The 18,188-nt window shown below is 50.1% G+C and overlaps 7 protein-coding genes across 7 annotated transcripts; 3 read left to right on the forward strand and 4 right to left on the reverse strand.

Annotated features, from left to right (window-relative positions):
* Nucleotides 1-272: 272 nt before the first annotated feature.
* AFUA_3G09430 (uncharacterized protein) lies at nt 273-4,094 on the reverse strand (the record flags this gene model as incomplete). Its single annotated transcript, XM_077804391.1, has 1 exon — nt 273-4,094. The coding sequence occupies one exon, from the start codon at nt 4,092-4,094 to the stop codon at nt 273-275; it is 3,822 nt and encodes a 1,273-aa protein (XP_077660545.1).
* Nucleotides 4,095-9,598: 5,504 nt separating this feature from the next.
* AFUA_3G09450 (alpha/beta fold hydrolase) lies at nt 9,599-10,477 on the reverse strand (the record flags this gene model as incomplete). The annotated part of the gene is made up of 1 exon (XM_749581.2): nt 9,599-10,477. One exon carries the CDS (start codon nt 10,475-10,477, stop codon nt 9,599-9,601), a length of 879 nt encoding a protein of 292 aa, XP_754674.2.
* A 200-nt stretch (nt 10,478-10,677) lies between these two features.
* On the forward strand, nt 10,678-11,637 carry AFUA_3G09460 (MBL fold metallo-hydrolase; the record flags this gene model as incomplete). The annotated part of the gene is made up of 1 exon (XM_749580.1): nt 10,678-11,637. The coding sequence occupies one exon, from the start codon at nt 10,678-10,680 to the stop codon at nt 11,635-11,637; it is 960 nt and encodes a 319-aa protein (XP_754673.1).
* A 78-nt stretch (nt 11,638-11,715) lies between these two features.
* Nucleotides 11,716-12,799, reverse strand: AFUA_3G09470 (putative 3-hydroxyisobutyrate dehydrogenase; the record flags this gene model as incomplete). The annotated part of the gene is given in 4 exon segments (XM_749579.2): nt 11,716-11,919; nt 11,939-12,170; nt 12,200-12,678; nt 12,761-12,799. The coding sequence occupies 4 exon segments, from the start codon at nt 12,797-12,799 to the stop codon at nt 11,716-11,718; spliced, it is 954 nt and encodes a 317-aa protein (XP_754672.2).
* An 814-nt stretch (nt 12,800-13,613) lies between these two features.
* Nucleotides 13,614-14,794, reverse strand: AFUA_3G09480 (15-hydroxyprostaglandin dehydrogenase (NAD(+))). Its single transcript, XM_749578.2, has one exon. The coding sequence runs from the start codon at nt 14,701-14,703 to the stop codon at nt 14,020-14,022; it is 684 nt and encodes a 227-aa protein (XP_754671.1). The 5' UTR covers nt 14,704-14,794; the 3' UTR covers nt 13,614-14,019.
* Nucleotides 14,795-14,918: 124 nt separating this feature from the next.
* On the forward strand, nt 14,919-15,422 carry AFUA_3G09490 (uncharacterized protein; the record flags this gene model as incomplete). Its single annotated transcript, XM_749577.1, has 2 exons — nt 14,919-15,312; nt 15,373-15,422. The coding sequence occupies 2 exons, from the start codon at nt 14,919-14,921 to the stop codon at nt 15,420-15,422; spliced, it is 444 nt and encodes a 147-aa protein (XP_754670.1).
* Nucleotides 15,423-15,462: 40 nt separating this feature from the next.
* Nucleotides 15,463-16,846, forward strand: AFUA_3G09500 (FAD-binding oxidoreductase; the record flags this gene model as incomplete). Its single annotated transcript, XM_749576.1, has 3 exons — nt 15,463-15,598; nt 15,660-16,109; nt 16,281-16,846. The coding sequence occupies 3 exons, from the start codon at nt 15,463-15,465 to the stop codon at nt 16,844-16,846; spliced, it is 1,152 nt and encodes a 383-aa protein (XP_754669.1).
* Nucleotides 16,847-18,188: the final 1,342 nt, after the last annotated feature.

Genomic DNA, 18,188 nt, shown 5'->3' on the forward strand with positions numbered 1-18,188 from the left:
TTTTCCACTATCCCCAATCGGGGCAAAGGCCGCCAGGGGGTGAGCCCTGGGTGTCTCTAACTATTGCTAGTTCTATGTACAAACAAGAGACTTTGGCGCGTTCGCATAGCTGCCTCAGTCATGGGGAAGGTCTGCTATAGTAGGTTAAATTGCGATGCCAGCTGCATGGATCCATCTCCGCACTATGATCCGCCAATTCTCCGCGTCTCTGCTTTCCCCCCTCCTCTTTTTTTTTTTTTTTTTTTTTTTTTTTAAAGAAGGATTGTATTGTCTCAGGCGTGCTCAGGCAGGGGCCGTCTTGGACAGATATCATCAAAGAACCGAGTCTGTGATAGCCAGGCAGCCAGCTTTGCTGCACCTTTTGCAGTTCCCAGAAGGAAGGGAATCATCTCGGAGGGGGGCCCTAGGGGTTGGGGTAGGCGTCTCTTAACTATTCGGCAGAAGAAGAAGTGCACTGGAGACTTCCTGGCTCCGCACCGGCAATGAAGATGGGCGTCTTCATGGTTGAACCGCTCATGATAGTCTGCAAAATCACCATGCCCTGTACGAGCTGCTAGGATCCGCCCGAGAAGGTGGCGCGGGAGGCGTAGCTCATCAGGGCACCTGGGGGAGGAGGTGATGCAAAGATCTTGGTAGGGCTGCGGGGCCACGGCTTGCCAGTGCTTCTGTAGGCCAGAGATCATGGCAGCCTTTGTTTGACGCTTAAGCGAGGCAAAAGAATGTTTTTGGGAGATAGGGGGTTCTAAGGCAGCTCCCTCTTTCGCGGCTTGATCAGCTGCTTCATTCCCAGGGACTTTCGCATGCCCAGGGACCCAGCAGATACGTACGGAGCCCCCGTCAGTGTAGGGGAACCTCTCCCGCTCAAGCCAGGTCGAGGCCAGGGTTCGGACGGTCTCGAAAATTTCTTGGGATGAGCCTGCAAAGGGCGAGAGCAGGCGAGTGGCCACTTCCAGGTTATCTAGGCAGACCCAGAGGTTAGTAGCAAAGCGTGCAGTATGATACTGCATGGCTGCTTTTATACCAGCGAGAGCTGCTTCTGCTTCGGCATCAAAAAGCTCTTTATTTAGCCCGAGAGAAAACGATGATTGGAGACATAGTCTTCCTGTCTGGTATAGAGCAAAGCCAGCACCTGCCATTCCGTTAGGCAATTTAGACCCGTCTGTAAAGACTTTCATATCAGTGTTTGGGAGAGAGGAGTAAAAGTCTTGGAAGTTGGTAGCTGCCTGCTCCTTGGATAGTCCGTTAGGTGCCTTTATTCGCAGTTGAGCATCCGCCCGTGCCTCCCTTGGGAGCCAAGGGGGATATTGCAGCGGGTTTATCTGCTCTGATTCTGGTAGGGCTAGTACTCGGCGTGCAAAACGGCTAGTTGCCCAGCCAGTCTGTGCAATTTTTGCTGCCCTCCTGCGCAGGGGATGGTAAGGGTCTAGGCGACGAACACGGATCGCGGCCGATGTAGCTATATGATCAAGCTCAATTTCTGCTGGTAGGAGCCCTGATTCCCGGTATAAAGCAGGCAAGGGAGTTGTGCGGTAGATAGGGAGAATTGCTCTAGCACCTGTCTGTATAACCTTAGCTATCTTATCAAGTTGCCCCTGGACCTGGTTTGAGATAGAGCCTGCACGGGGGCAGGGGCGCGAGCGACCTGGCCACCAGGTTTCTGCGCCAAAGTAGGCTTTCCGGAGCACACAGGCTATCACCGCCTGTCGCATGAGATAGGGCTTGATTCCCCGGACTGTGTTCCCGAGGCCACGGAGGGCATTTGCAACTGTCAGAGCCTTTGAGGTTGTCTCCCTGACATGGTACTTGAAGCTGAGCTTCTTGTCAAAGAGGACCCCCAGCCAACGCAGGTAAGGGCGAGTTGTATTCTCGGAGACTGTGACCGGGCCTGCTACGATGCTTGGTGTGTGGCTTGGATCCTGGTCAGCCTTGCGGCGTGAGAAATGGATCAGTTCATATTTATCTGGCGCGAAGGTGATCCCCTCCGTAGCGGCCCAGTCAAGGGCTTCTTGTAGGGAGTTGGATAGGCTTTGGCAGTTCGCCTCAATAGACGGTGAGATTGCCAGGATAGCTCCATCGTCCGCGTATCCAAACCTGGACTTTGGAACTCCAAGCCAGAATAAGGGGGCTAGATAGAGCATAAATAGAATAGGGGATACTGGTGAACCTTGTGGCAGGCCGCAGAGTATTTCTGTTGCTGGTCCTATTTCACCGTCAATGCGGATTTGTACCACTCGCCCTGTGACAAAGGAGGCTACCCAGCGAGCTAGGTTATCAGGCCAGCCCTGTGAGCGCAGTCGATGGATAAGTCTCCCAGGAAGGACTCCATCAAAGGCTCCCTTTACATCAAAGGTGAGGAGTGAGGCTGTTAGCCTTTGGTTAAGGGCCTGTTCTGCATCATGGAGCAAGGATGTAGTCAGATCAGTTGCTGAGCGGAGAGGCAGGGCCCCAAACTGTTGACTAGCCAGGACTCTGTACTGGATAGCAATCCATGCCATGTTCCGGGCAATTAGTCTCTCGAGGCCTTTGCCCAGTACTGACAGGAGGGCAATAGGCCTATATGACCTAGGGCTAGACCAGTTAGACTTATTTGGTTTTTGGATTATTGCTAGAACTGCGTGTCGAAAGCACTTTGGATGATAGCCAGTTCGAAGGCAACCCTGATAGAGTGCAAGGACTCTGTCTTTGATCAGGGGCCATGCCACCTTGATTATACCAGTGGGTAGCTCGTCAGCCCCAGGGGTTGTATTCCCTGCTTGTAGGACTGACTTCTCGACTTGGGCCATGGTTACATCAGGGAATGGCAGTGAGCTAGATGGGACTGCTGGCGTATCCAGCGGGATGTCTCCTGCTTCAGCGGTATTTTGAAGAAGGTTCCGGGATATGATATCCCGCTTCTCTTGTAAGGCTACCGCTGGGGGGCTGTCCGGTCTCAAAGGGTCCTTAAGTGGGGGGCTGCGGTAGGAGCCTGTTGACTTATGCCATCTTGATATATCAAACACCTCCTTGCTCTCGGTTACCGCGCTGATCTTGTCTCTCCAATACTGTTCTCGGGCTCGCCGCGTTACCCGCCGGAAGTCTTTCTGTGTGCAGAGTCCTGCCCGGTAGTCTTGTAATGCCTCCTTGCACGTGGTATTCCACCATCGTTGGCCTCCCCCTTGGGGTATTGACTTGTTTGCAGAGGCTGTGTATGAGCTGTGGATGGCTGCAGTAATTCCATTTGCAAGATAGTCTAGTTCATCTTCATTCTCTGCTGAGCTCCTGACGTTGGCTATATTAGAGGCGAGAAGTGTGAGGAAGCGGGTGTGGTCTAGTGTGTCAAATCTTAGTCTTTGCGGAGTTTCCACAGGTCCCTGTTCCCACGGCAGGTTCGTAAGAAGTGGGCGATGATCCGAGGTGGCGTCTAGATGATGTGCAACCCTGGTACTGGCTCCTATGAGGGTTGGGGAGCTAGAGACAAAGGCAAGGTCCAGGACGTTGCCTTTGTCATGTGTAGGGATATCAATCTCAGAGGTAAGCAGTAGTCCAAGCCTGTCAAGCCATTCTGTGAATGATTCTGCGAAGGTAGTGGGTGCGTGCTGGAGTGAGGGCTGCCATCTGTGGTGGTGTAGGTTGAAGTCACCAGCAAGCAGGGTAGGCAGAGAGAAGTAGGACTCCAGCAAGGAAGTAAGAGTTCTCGCTGCTTCACCCGCCCGTTTTGCGCCAGCAGGAGCATTATATATATTAAATATCAAGGCAGATTGTCCTGAGCACGAGGAGATCTGGAGTAGAAGAAGGTCTGAGAGGGTCTCTTGGCTTATTGAGTCAGGGCGGAGTTGGGAGGCTCGGATGCCATTTTTCCGACGAATGTAGGTAAGAACTCGAGGGATGCCACTTATCTCCCAAGAATCAGTTGGGGAGAAGCACTCGTAAGATGGGTGCCTTTTTGTGATCTTTCGAGTCAGGTCTCTGTAAATGTAGGGCTCCTGTATAAGGATAATGTCGATGTGGTTGGAGTATGCCTGGGAGAGGGCAATTTCATGGGCTTCTGGTATACGGCCAACGTTCAGCTGGAGTATAGCGATAGACTCCTTCCTTGGGTGATTTTGGTACTTCATATTTGTTCGTTCATCAGAACTTCAAAGCTGTTTTGTGGCTTAGGAGATACGAAGCGGACTGCTCTGGCTGTGACCGGGGGAGAGTCTAAAGGCTCCTGTGGCGGGGGGGTAGCCGTGCGGAAGGGGAAGGGTGAAGGGCGGCTGTTCATAGCCATGATTTGGTCCTGGGAAGGCTCTGGGACTTGCATGCAGCACTGTCTCTCTAGGCGTGCCTTGGCAAGCTCTAGGGAGCTAGTCTTGCGAATCTCGGCTTGCTGGGCCTTTGTGCATCGAGTGCCTGCCTTGCTAGGTCGCAGGAGGCATTGCTCATAGTCAGCCGGGTGGGGGCCATGGCAGTGTAGGCACCTTGGAGGGCAGGTGTGGGGAGGTTGGGTACTGCATCTATTGCTATGGCCCTCCTCAGTATGCTGGGTAGAGCCGCAAAGTCGACACCGGGGCTGGCGAGCGCAGGATCTAGCGTTATGCCACTTCCAGCAGCGGTTGCACTGTACAATCTTTGTCTTTCTTACTAGCAGCTGAGCATTGGTGATCATGCCAAACAAGGAGAGTCGTACTGGAAGGTTGGCCTTGCTGTCCTCCGGGAAGTTGATAAACCAGCTGGACGAGATAGTGTTGGGGTTAGCGGCACTTGTAGCAGTCTCAGTAATAGAGACTGGGTTAAGGCCTATAGCTTCAGTGATCTCTGAAGACAAGATTTCAGGGTTAACGGGGATCATGGAGTATTGGCTGCCAGTAAGTCGGCCAACCTTCCTGGGTACATTGGTCACTCGATAAGAGATCCAGCGGGAACTCCGTTCGATCTGGCAGTCTTTAAAGAAGGCGGCTATGGCTTCCTTTTGGGCCTCTAGGGCTGGGAGGGCTTCAGTAGAGACTGGCAGAAGAGCGAGTCCAGTTTTGATAGATTGGACGCCCTTGAGAAGCTTTCCATTAGTGCCCAGATGGGATCGCAGGCTAGTATGTATAGCAAATGCATCCATGCTCTTGGCAAGATGGTTCTCCGGAAGGCGCACAAAGAGTCGGTTGTCAGGAGGTGGCAGCTTTGTAGCTAACCTATCAGTCTTAGTATTACTGTATGTTTTCTTTGTGGCAGCATTGTTCCTAGCTGGGGGACTTCTGGTGACAGTCGCGTATGTGGACTGGGCAAGACCGGAGGGGGGACGAGAAGGGGGAGGTGAGGGGGGGAAGGAAGCAGGGCCATGGGCAGGGGCAGGGGCAGGGGTGAGGGGGAGGGGGGCATTGGTCAAGGGCACGCCGCTGATGTAGGCATTGAAGTGTTGTTGGGCTATATTAGCCAGGTCATTGCTAAGGGCCGTGAGCGCTCCTAGCTGGCGGGGCGTGAGGCCAGCATTCTGGCGTCGGTGATCATCAAGGAAGGCTGCTATGGGACTAAAGATTTTCTGTCCCTCGAGAGCTCTAGCAGTGGCTGAGGTGGTTGTTTCCTGTAGTGCAGCCTGTAGAGGGCCACCAGGTTGGTTGTTATGTCGTGCCATGTTATTGACGCGTCGAGACGCGTGGTGGTTGCTGGGCGGGTGTCAGGCAGTGAGCGGAGGGGGAGCTGTCCCTTATCCTAGGCAGGGCGCCTGGATTGAGAGCCTGATCTGAGAATTCAATAGAGTATGGCCTTCCTGGGTGAGAAGGCTGTGCGTCCGTAGCTCAGAGGCTTCCAAGTAAGTTGCGGGATTGTGCAGTGAAGATATTCCCAAGGTCACATGATTCCTTCCTAGCGATGCTAACTCCTATCTGCGGCAGCACCGTGACACAAGGGCTAATAGTTACTATATAGCTAGGATAAATCTATATAGTCTAGCCCTGGTGAGTTCTTATATATTAATATCTATAGACTACTTAGTGTCTAAGCCTATAGCAGAGAGATATACTTTCTAACTATTATAGATAATACTATATAATTTTACTAGGTCTTCCTTCTTAAATCTTATACAGAGGTCCTAGATAAGCTTATTTAGGTAATTAACTACCTAGAGATATAGTTCTCCTATAAGGTTAAGAAAATCTATAGAGATAATGCTACTAAGTATTAACTAATATAATTATATATAATAGATAAGGGCATTATCTAGGACCTAATACCTTCTTATATATTACAGCTTAATGGCATTACAGAGATTAAGAATTATCATCTTATTAAGCCTATTATCTTAGTTATAATAGAGAACTAGCTCCCTAAGTATCTATAAGGGCACCTGGTTCTTATAGTTAACTATCTATCTAATTACCTCTTCTATTCTAAGATTAGTATAACTCCCTATAAGGCGCTCTATAGTATTTAGCTAGATATCTTCTATTAGTATACACTAGGCTGTAAGTGCTAGATCTTAATATCTAAGGAATAGTATAAGAAGCTGGATCTATATATATCTAAGGGCTGCTTTATTAGCTATGTAGAAGGGTTCTATAAGATCTATAATATATCTACTAAGAAGATTATTTAATCTTATAATATTATCTTTACAGAAGAACTATAGACATCTACTAAGCTAGATATAACCTATAATCTAGATAAAACTAATTAATATAGTTAACAGGCTGCTAATAAGATAAATTAACTACTAGAATAATACTATATTCTAATTAAATTCCTTAAGATGAGAAATAATAGATACTTACTACTTATACAGCCTCTAGTTTTAATTATTCTAGCTCTAGTCCTTTCTAACTTAGATTCTACTATATCTAAGATACCTAATTAGCTAATTTAATATAAATCTATAGGTATCCTTCCTAATCTCTTACTCCCTTTTTATTTTAAATATACTTTACAGCTTAATAATACTTCTAATTATCCTATTATTAAATAATTAGCTAATCACAGCCTAGAGCTACTTAATATAACTAATAAGAGCCTATAGATTCCTTCTATAGGACCTGCTTAATAGATAAGCAAGACTTAGGCCTTAGAGGACCCCCTACTATATTATTCCATATATATTTAGAAACTATTATATTATGCTATAGAAGCCATGGAGGGCCTGGCTATATACTTTAATAAGCTATTCTTACCTTAGCTAGTTTAAATAGCTAATATATATATTCTTTAGATAATTATTAATTACATTCTAGACCTGGTTAATAGAGTAGAGGAATAATTATATACTTATATAGTTAAATCTATTATAGCTAATCTAGATATCTCTTATAATCTATAGAGAGATAATTTCCTTCCCTATACCTATACTAAGGCTGTTATATATAAGCGTGGATCTAACTAGTATTAAGCTATCTATAAGGGAGTCTTAGAGCTTATTTATAATAGTATTTTTAAGTAATTAACTAGTAAAAAGGGATAAGGCTTCTACCTCTTAAATAGATATTTAAGATTAAAAGAGACAGGACCCTTAAAGCTTACCTTATTATTTAGGGATTCTGATAATATAAAGGAATTAACTTTAATAAAGTTTATATAGCTATTACTAAGTTAATAAGCTTTAAGCTTTTTATAGCTATTATAGCCTATAATAGCTACACCCTATACTATATTAATATCACTACCGCGTTTCTACACACCTATCTTAAAGAATTAATTTATATATATATACTTTGCTTATAAAGACTTTATATAGCCTTAAGTAGTCCCCTTATAAATAGTATATGCTAGTCTATGACTTCCTCCTATCTATTAGTTTTAAATATATATATACTAATTATTCTATCTTTATTAAACATAGCATTACTATACTACTCTATATAGATAATATTCTTATACTTTTAAATTCTAATAATCTTATTAATAACTTCCTTAAGCAGCTAGGAAAATTATTTAAATATACTAATAATAGTAAGGTTTCTATTTACCTAGGGATTAATATGCTATATTAAAAGGAAGGTATTTATCTTTATTAGAAAATATATATCCTAAATATCCTTAGGTGGTTTAGCCTGTCTAACTATTATCCCTATACTATACTATATAATAATAAGGAGATACTCTCTAATTCTATTAGTAAGGCTATAAAAGATGATATTCTTCTATACTAAGAGATAATTAGCTTGCTTACCTAGCTTATACTAGAAACCTATCTAGATATTACTTTTACTATATCTAAGCTTACTTACTTTACTAGGAATCCTAGCCCTAATTACTTTATTATAGTAAAGTATGTATTCTGCTATCTAGTAGAGATACTCTTACTTTTATTATTTTATCCTTCTATGCTTAGTAAGCTTAATAGTTTTATTAATACTAATTAGGCTAGTCCTTATACTATTAAATTAGTCTTAATATCTAGATATATCTTCCTATTAGGTAATTTACCTATCTCTTAATATTTAAAAGAGCAGACTAGCATTACTCTCTTATTAACTAAATTAGAATATATTACTATAGCCCTTACAGCTTAAGAAGTAATCTAGCTTATACTAATCTTATCTAAACTCTCTATCCTTAATAGGGTCTATTATTGCCTTCCTATATGCATTTATATTAATAATTAAGGGGCTTAATTATTAAGCTATAATGTAGAGTATCATACTTAGACTAAGTATATTAATATTAGATATTACTTTCTTTATTAAGAGGTTATAGCTAGTAAACTAGAGTATCTATATATACTAACCACTAAGTAGGCAGCTAATAGCCTTACTAAGCCCCTAATAAAGAATAGATTTATATAGTTTATTAAATAGCTAGGAATAGTTAATCTACTAGAGACTATCATACCTTCCTAATTAGGTAGTAAGTTAAGCACGTATGCTAACTTCAGCTTGGAGTAAGGGGGGTATGAATACTACTCTCTTACCTATGTTTCCTGAATAGGCTTAGTGCCTAGACATCTTGCCTTAATAGCTTATATAAATATCTTCATTTCTCTCTCTTAGCTAGCGAAGATAGTCAGAATCAAGTTACTTATACTATTCTCACTCACAGTAACCAAGACTGCGGCTATCAATGGGTACGTGGCTGACTTGCACAGGGAAATCAATGATCAATGCTGGACTCTGGGGCAGATAAAGGCCATTTAAGGCTATTTCTGTTTTAGTTACATGTTTTCTGTATAATTCTCTGAAAGTGTTGCACAGATATGCACACCGTGGATGGGTCAGAGATTGTTCCCCAATATCTCGATTCGGGTAAACTTTCTTGTCACGAACTGCTTGATATAGAGCATAGGATGGATTCATATCTAAGGCAGACGTGGTACCTTTGAGAATTGAGCTAAATCCAGTGGTGAACCTTCCGTTCCATGTTCGCTGGGGACATTTGTTCGTGCGAACAGCGGGGACTGATACGCCAGCTGGTTGAAAAGAGCGATCCTCTATGGCTTGCGGATATCTGGACATTTCAGGTGCCGGATGGGAGCAAATTCTATTCTCCAGAGATCGATCAGATGCTACTCTGTAGGCAGCTGACGCTCTGATAGATTTCATCTCTGTCGGCGAGAATGTCTCTGCCCTGCGTGATATACCATGGATAGCATGTAGCTACGCTAAATGAATCATATTCAGACAGAAGTACGTGCTAGCTGCGGCGCAGACACAAGGAAAGGCGCTCACTGTACGCCCAGAGTAGAGCGTTGCTCGACTTCGAGGAAAAACTCACGGACTGCATTCAAACAATCGGCGGCCTTGTCAACGTAAACCTCGTGCCCCCGCCCATGGATAACAACAAGCTTAGACCCCTTGACCTGTCTCGCAAGATCCAACTGTTCCTCCAAGGTAGTCGCCGCGCTCTTCGCCGGCGCAAGGATCAACATGGGCACCGAAACCCGCGGCAGATACGCCCGCGCGTCGAAGGTGGAGAGAAATCCAGCATAGCCCGCAAGGCCCTCGCTTGAACTGACGGCGATCTGTGACAGCCACCAGGCCTCGTACGCGGGGTCCGATGCCGACAGCGTTCCCGGGACCCGCGCGAGACGCTCGCCCCAGCCCCTCGAGCCCAGCTGGCGACACGCCTCGGGCCGGCTCGGGTATCTAAATGCGAAGAGCCGGAGCGCCGCGGGTGGGAGAAGGGTCGGGCTGGAGATCGTTGTCAAACTGCGCAGGCGGGAAGGAAACTGGGCGGCCAAGGCTTCATCGAGCATGTCCGAGGTGCTCTCCCCGACGAAGTGGACCTTGGAGATGTTAAGCTGGTCCAGCGTGTCGATGATTTCGTCGAGCAGAGTGTCGACCGTGTACGCATAGTCGTCTCCGGGCCCTGGGGCGGCCGACGATCTGCCGTGTCCTCGAGTGTCCCGTCGGACGACTCGATAGTGCCGGGCGAGGGATGGAATCCAGTGGTACCAAAACGCCGAATGTCTGGCGAAGCCCCTTTGTATCAGGATCGTCTCGGGCTCCGTCCAGGGGTCAGTATAGTCATCGACAACCACATGTGTGGTTTGGCCGTTCGGGTGCTTCCGAAACAAAGAGGTAGAGTTCGCTCGCACGTCCATGACTGACACCCTGAGCAGTCTGCTGAGAGAGTTGTCTTTGGCGTTGTATATACCCGGACATGTAGTAAGTCCCTTGTGGGGTAGTAATGCGTACCCCACATATCACCTTGGATGCTAGCTGGGCCAGTTGCCCAAGGCAGAAACAGACAGAAAAGAAGAAGAGAGGAAAGACATCCTCAGGACACCCAGATCAATCCGGGATGATTGCCCAGCCTCTACAGTCCCAACGCCATTCCATCAGGGTTGTCGCCCAGATGGGTGATCCGCTTCCAGCACCCATTGAAGGCCAGGCGTATGTCACGGTGGGCCCAATCAATGGAGGTCTGATAACGCTCCCAGAACGTGCATTCGTCTCTCCCAGCGGAGATGCTGCGGTTACCGTTCCCTCGCTAAGCTTTCTCATCACGCACCCCGGCAGCGGAAGCGAGAAAAGTCCACGACACCTGCTCTTCGACTTGGGACTGCGAGCGACGCTGGGGGACTATATGAAGGAGCAGCAGGCACACTTGGAGCTGCGCCGACCCTGCCTCCTCGGTCCCGGAGTTGCACAGTCGTTGCAACGGTCAGGCATCGATCCGGGGAAGATCGACACGATCATTCTCAGTCACGTCCACTACGACCACCACGGCGATCCGGCGCATTTCCCGAACGCACACTTCTTCGTTGGGGCTGGTTCTCTCAAACTGCTTGACGAAGGACTTGGAATTGCAGCATCGCATCAGTTCTTCGATCCGGACCTGTTCCGCAACGTCCTCCGTGTCAGCGAGTTTCCCTCGCCAGGCGCCTCGCCATGGAGGGCACTGGGGCCATTCGCAGGAGCCCTGGATTTCCTTGGGGATGGATCCGTTTACGTCATTGATGCGCCCGGCCACCTGCCTGGCCATATCAACCTCCTTTGCCGTGTCGGCCCCGACACCTGGATGTATCTTGGAGGGGACAGTTGTCACGATTCAAGGCTGCTTACGGGAGAGCGGCAAATCGCGACCTGGGACGATGGCCATGGCAATACGGGCTGCATTCACGTTGATCAGACGAGGGCAGAGGAATCGCTGTCGCGTATTCGCCGGCTGCAGGAGATGGAAGGGCACAAGGTCGAGGTGGTCATGGCGCATGATGTAGAGTGGTGGAGCACGAATCAACATCGCGCTCTGGGACTATGAGCTGCTACTTAGATCGAAGTGTCAGTACGAGAGGCGTCATAAAACTACTACGCGTTCAAGACTAGATAACTCGTTGTATTAGCCTCGCGCCGACAACTTGGTTTCCCAGTCCTCGTCGCCCCCAATGTACCGAAAGACCACCCGTGAGTCCAGGTCGTGACACCTTTCATCCTCGCGTGCCTCTTGATACACCTGTAATGCTGGCACCCCCAATCGTAACTGAGCACCAACGCGGTCGGCGGCCTCGACGGCCAGCGCCAGATCCTTCTTCATCAGCTGCACCTTGAACCCACCCTGGTACCCCTTGCTCGCCGGGGCATTCGGACAGACAGCCGGGGACGGGATTCCACTTGTCGTTGATGGTGCTCTGAGCGGTGCTGGTGGCAAAGACCCTGGCGAGCAGCGAAGGTTTCATCCCGGACTTGATGCCGATGTTCATTGCCTCGGCGGTAGCGATCGCGATGAGGCCTGAGCAATAGTTATTGCATAGCTTCGCCGTCAGGCCGAGCAAGAAGCCGCCACAGGGGAAGATGCTTGGCCCATGGAGCGCAGTAGGGCTTGCAGCAGTTCGAGGTTCGGGTCATCCTCCACGCAACCCACCATGAATGTCAGCGTGCCAGCCACGGCTCCTAGGGACCCTCCGGAGACTGGGGCGTCGTAAAAAGCTGCGGTCTTGGAATTCTGGCAGACAGCCGCGCCCACATCCATCGAGGTCGCTGTGTCGATGGTGGAGCAGTCGACGAGGATCTTGTCATCCACCGACGTGGTCAGCACACCTGCGTGCGAGTCGAGATACACGCTTCGCACGTGTCGTCCCTCGGGGACCATCGTAAAGAGAAATCGTCTGGGTGCAGCGTTGGTCAGCTGGTCTGCCTCCCTCGACTTGCAAGTGGTGATGCGTACCGATGATTCTGCAACCTCCCTTGCGTTCGAGCAAACGCGCCCCTTTGTCGGCGCCTCTGCTTCGAAGTTCCGTAGCGCACGATCATCCACGTCGTACACATGCAGCCTTGCTCCATCCTCGAGCTTCTTCAGCAAGTTCTAAAGGCCCTGGGATATCCCATGACCCCTAAACCGATGAATCCTAGCTCCCGCGGCGACATGGTTGGGCTATTCCACTGACCTCTTTGCAATAGGATGATCCGAGGCTTTTGATGTCCATTGTCATTATTATTATTATTATAATATAATTATTAAAGGGAAGTGGGGGTAGTCCGTATGTGGGGGTTCGACAGGATTGTTCCGTCCAAGCCCGACTGCGACATATAAGTGACACAAGGCTTCAATTTTGGACACTTGCAACTGCAAGATCAGTCCGTCCGCAGTCATGGCAGAACAAGAATCCTCCCTGTCCGACGCGCACAAGCGCCTCTTCGATGAGGGCCTCCGAATCCGCTCCGAAGTCGCCGGAAGGACCTAGGTCGACCGATCCTTGTCCTCCGCATCGTCCTTCTCCCAGCCGATGCAAGAGCTGGTGACCGAGGCCTGTTGGGGCGCCGTCTGGTCCCGTCCCGGCCTGGACCGCAAATCCAGGTCTCTGCTCAACACTGGTATGCTTTGCGCGCTCAACCGCGGCGCCGAATTGGCGGTCCATGTGCGTGGCGCGCTCAACAATGGGCTTTCGGAGGTGGAGATCCGCGAAGCTCTGCTGCAGGTTGCAATTTACGTCGGCATGCCTGCAGGCCTCGAGGGATTCCGGATCGCAGAAAAGGTCCTAAGTGAGATCAGGGAGGAACAGGGGCCGGGTTCTGGGTGAGTGTGGGTGTCCAGTTCTCGCGATTGATAGCTTTGCTTTTGGCTGACCAGGGATAGGACGATGTCTCAACACCTCTATTAGACAGAGACTACCAGTGATCGTTGGGTGTCATATCTATCGTGTCTTCAGCGGGTAGTCGGTCGAGGATCGTATTTGGAAGAGTAATAGCTGTCAGTTGCGCAACAACAAAGGTCGCCGAGAGTGTGCTCAGTCGAGGCGATTTCTGCAATTATGCTTCATAACTCGATAGGCTAGTCCACTAAATCGGAAGCAGTTTTCTTGGGAGAATGGGCCATGCACTGCTCTACTAGGACTATCACACCCGCAGAGGGTCCATTGTGCGCCTTTCATAGGGAAAGATCCGGTTTAGGGCAACGAGTTGGGTCAAAAGGGAAGGGTTAAGGATCGTTCAAACTGTCAGCTCGTGGAAAGCGTGGTAGAGCAATAATTCACAAGACCTCTCAAGTTATCCCTGCGGATCCATGTCTATCCCCTTTGTCCTGGTAGTGTATCAGATACAGGTGTCTTATACGCCTCCTCCCCAAAGCTGGCCGACTCTTCCCCCAACCACCGTTGGCTTTCATTCGGGTAGTCAGGCTTGGTGCGAAAATACAGCGACTCCAGACTCAGTTCCACAGTCTGTCCAGAAAGGCCATCGTCTTCGAGGAAGGTATCATATGCTCCTTTGGAAAGCGGCCCAGCATCTCTTTCGGGCAGAGACCCGTGGGCACAAACGCCGGACAGATGGCGTTCACTTGGATATTCTGCCGCTGCAGCACCGGCCCGAGGGCTCTGGTCAACCCAACCAGGGCGTGCTTGGAGGCTGTGTAGATGGGGTCCGACTCCATGGGATATAACCCTGCAGAAGACGAGGTGATGACGACCTTGCCGCCGGCGACCTTGTTCCGTCGGGCGTAGTGTTTGAACAGCCACACGCCTTGGATGACTGCGGTGAGGTTCACATCCAGGGTCTGGAGGCTCACAGGGAGCCGCAGGCCATTCTCGTCGTACCGGTAATCGTTGTTGCAGAGGAATTGCGTGTCGGCAATCCCAGCATTCGCAGCATACAGGTCGAGCCTGTCGCCTCCCCACGCAAAGGCCGTTTCGAATAAAGATGCTTGTTGGGGGTATGAGGTGACATCTGTGCGGCAAAACAGCACTTGGTCACCGATCTCAGCAGCAACTTTCCGTCCAGAATCTGCATCGATATCGGCCATGGCGACTCGCCATCCTTTCGCGACCAGATGTTTCGTCACGGCGAGCCCCATGCCCGACGATGCACCGGTGACGACGGCAACTGGTTGGGACATTGGAGGTGCTGTTCTGAGGTAGAACGCCGTTCAGATGGAGTAGGCCTCCAAACTCGGTCTTGCAGGCGCCCAGCAAGATGTAGACATGTAGTTAAATGGCGGATGTGGGGTGAGACCGTGAGATCAGTCCACCAGGACAACCAGGACATCCCCCACATCTCTGCCCTGAGATCGCGACCCTATGTGGGGGGAATCTTGCAAGAAACGCACCTGGCATGCGCATCAGTGTCGACTTCAATTCGTTCTCACTTCATTCTCGTTCCAACCAGGTTCTGGATATAAAAAGGCCGAATCGGTTCCATACGGACCATACCTTTCAGAATCCCCCGAGCTGCAACCAACCGCCATCATGCCTGCTGATGGGCTTGCTGCGATTCCCACTCTGGAACAAAAGCACAATGCTGTGCCGGCGCGCCTCTTGCATAAGGCACGTCGAGCCAAGGGCCGTATCCAAGACATTGCAACCAAGCCACTACGGCCCCGACAACGCTGGCCCGTGGTACCACAAGGAATCGAGCGATCGCGGTTTTTTCTCGCTCTCGATGAGCTTGCAAAGGAGCTCGGTAATGATCACGTCGAAGTCAACGACAAACCGCTTGATGATGGCTGGTGAGAAGGACTCTTATTCCACAAGACCGTTGAGGAACAGAAGATGAGCCCTTCAGATAGGTACATGGAGCGTAAGTAATCCTGACTGGGACACCGCCAGCATATTCTGATTGACGACAATTCAAATCAGCCCCCAATACGCATGATGGGATGGCAGCCACCGATGAAGAAGAACTGGTTGCGTCTGCGGTTGTCTATCCCGGCAGCACGGAAGAGGTCCAGAAAATTGTTCACTGGGCGAACAAGCATGTCATCCCCCTGCATCCCATTTCCATGGGCCGGAACTGTGCGTCCCTATCAAAATAGCTTCCAGGAAGAACCGCTATCCTAACTGGCAGTGGCAATAGTTGGCTACGGCGGGGCCGCACCGTGGGTTCGTGGAGCTGTCGTGGTTGACCTTGGAAAGCGCATGAATCGGATTCTCGATATCAACCCAGAGGACTGCACCTGCTTGGTCGAACCCGGTGTTTCCTACTACGCACTGTACGAGGAGATCCAGCGACGCGGCTACAAGCACCTCTGGATTGACGTTCCTGATCTGGGAGGTGGCTCCGTGCTGGGAAACGCGCTGGACCACGGCGTTGGTTATACCCCGTACGGGGACCATTGGGCCATGCATTCGGGCCTGGAAGTTGTCACACCCACCGGCGAGGTGGTTCGGACTGGGATGGGAGCCTTGCCGGGGAATAATACCTGGCAGGTGTTTCCGTATGGCTTTGGCCCTGTTATCGAGCACGTTTGGCCGCGAGATTCCGACATTCTGTTGAATATGGGTTGTTCTGATGTCTCCTCAAGTGGTATCTTTTCGCAATCTCTTTTCGCAATCGAGCTATGGCATCGTCACGAAGATGGGATTTGGCCTGATGCTGGATCCAGGTGGTCGTGAGAGCTTCGTGGGTGGCCCCAGAGTGTCCATTGGTAGCGTATTGCTGATCATTATTTGTTTCCCCCCAGCTGTATGCATTCAGGGAAGAAGCGGATTTGGAGCAGCTGGTGGAGATCGATCGTCCGGCCTCTGCGAATCGCCATAATTCTCGATAATGCGGCCAACATCCGGCATGCTCTGCAGGTCCTGGCGCTGTCTGGGGCACCCCGAACGGCGTTCTACCAAGGCGAGGGACCCTTTCCTCCAGAGAAAATGTCCGAGTATCTCCGAGACCATCCCTATGGCGACTGCACCTGGTTATATTTTGGTACCTGCTACGGCCCGAGCGAAGTCCGCAAATGGAAGCTCGAGCCCATCCACCGCGAGTTCATGAAGGTCCCTGTCGCCCGGCGGATCGACCCGGCGACCCTCCCACCCAGCGACTACTTCTGGTCTCGCGACCGGACGTCCAGCGGCGAGCCGGACCTCGAAGAGCTTGCGTGGGTCAACTGGTGGCCGAATGGGGGCCATATCGCGTTCAGTCCGGTGGCCCCGACCCGCGGCGCCGATGCGTTGCGGCTGTGGCAACTGGCCAAGAAACACTGGGCCGCCTCGGGGCTGGATTTTTTTCCCTCGACTTTGTGGTTGGGCTTCGCGAACTGCATCTGATTGTGCAGTGTGTGTATGATCGCGATGATGCACGGCAGCGCTCCTCGGCCCTGCAGGTGATGAGGGCCCTGATTCAGGACGCCGCCGCGCAGGGATATGGCGAGTACCGGACGCATTTGCTGCTGAGTGACCAGGTAGCGGCGACTTACTCGTGGAACGATCATGCGCTTATGAAGTTCAACGAGAAGCTCAAGGATTGTCTAGATCCCAACGGGATTCGTGCGCCAGGGCGGAGTGGGATCTGGCCTGCAAGATACAGGGGAAGGGGCTGGGAACTCACTGGACCGCGGGAGTCGTCCGAGGGGAATGGCGTAGCACCTGCACCAGCCTCCACGAGACTTTGATTTCTCCTGTACGTCTAGTAGCCTAGTCAAGTGGGTGGTGATGGATTCTGACCAATTCGGACTCTAGCTATCGATTCGGAGAAGCCCTGCCATAACCCAATTGAGATAGATGACCAAGGAAAGGAACGTCCTAGGAACCTGAGATAGTAGTACATGAACACTAAGGGACAACAACCAAGGACTATAGCTGCTAGGCTCAGCCTAAGATGGCAGTCGGACAGCCATGATCCGGAGCATGAAGAATGAGACGGCGAATAAGAAGGGCACCAAGCGATTAGCAAGTGAAAGCAGAATGACTAGCAGCAGCAATAGCCAACAAGTATCAGGAAGGCTGTAGTTACTGAACAGCGCTAGATCTTGCGGATTGCGCACAAGGGTACCATTCTCTCACTCTGTTCGTCCAAGGCACCTTTAGGGATAACGTGCCACCCAATAGACAGCAGCGTTAAGTGTATAGATACATCATAGCGCTAGGTTTCGGGAGAGACTAGTAGTCTCTGTAGTCTCTGTAGGAGTAGGCAGAGCACACTCTGACCAGTTTGTGAGGCGTTAAGTGACTGCAACTTGTTACCGCACATATCCTAATGCATACTCTGAACAAGGAGAACCACCAATCCGAGCACTAGGCAGGTACACTGTTGGGCACCCCTACATGCTTATCGACTGCCTGGGCATTATTCCCCATCTTGGATGCAGGACGTGCACATGTACTAAGCCAAGTTCAGTACAATCTAATGTGGCCACCAGCCGAAGACGACACTCAACGTTCATCTGCTTGCCAATGCCGCTGGCTCATCACGGCTATACTGTCGAGGAGCTATACGGACAATCGGGCCTGGGGCAGGGCACCCACCCGCGAGATGAGCCGGATGCGTTAGTGTAGCTGGAATGGAATGGATCAATGGAAAGTTTGCAGTTGACTCATACCGTGGATTCGATGGAGCTCGATATTGTTTTTTCACAACCACCCCCCCTGCTGACCGCGCGTAGGTACCAGA

This window comes from Aspergillus fumigatus, chromosome 3, assembly GCF_000002655.1.
Source record: "Aspergillus fumigatus Af293 chromosome 3, whole genome shotgun sequence".
In the NCBI taxonomy this organism is placed as follows: domain Eukaryota; kingdom Fungi; phylum Ascomycota; class Eurotiomycetes; order Eurotiales; family Aspergillaceae; genus Aspergillus; species Aspergillus fumigatus.

What these genes read in the sequence shown, in the direction of transcription:
- AFUA_3G09480 (XM_749578.2), bottom strand. Translation starts at nt 14,703, where the DNA reads ATGTCCCAACCAGTTGCCGTCGTCACCGGTGCATCGTCGGGCATGGGG.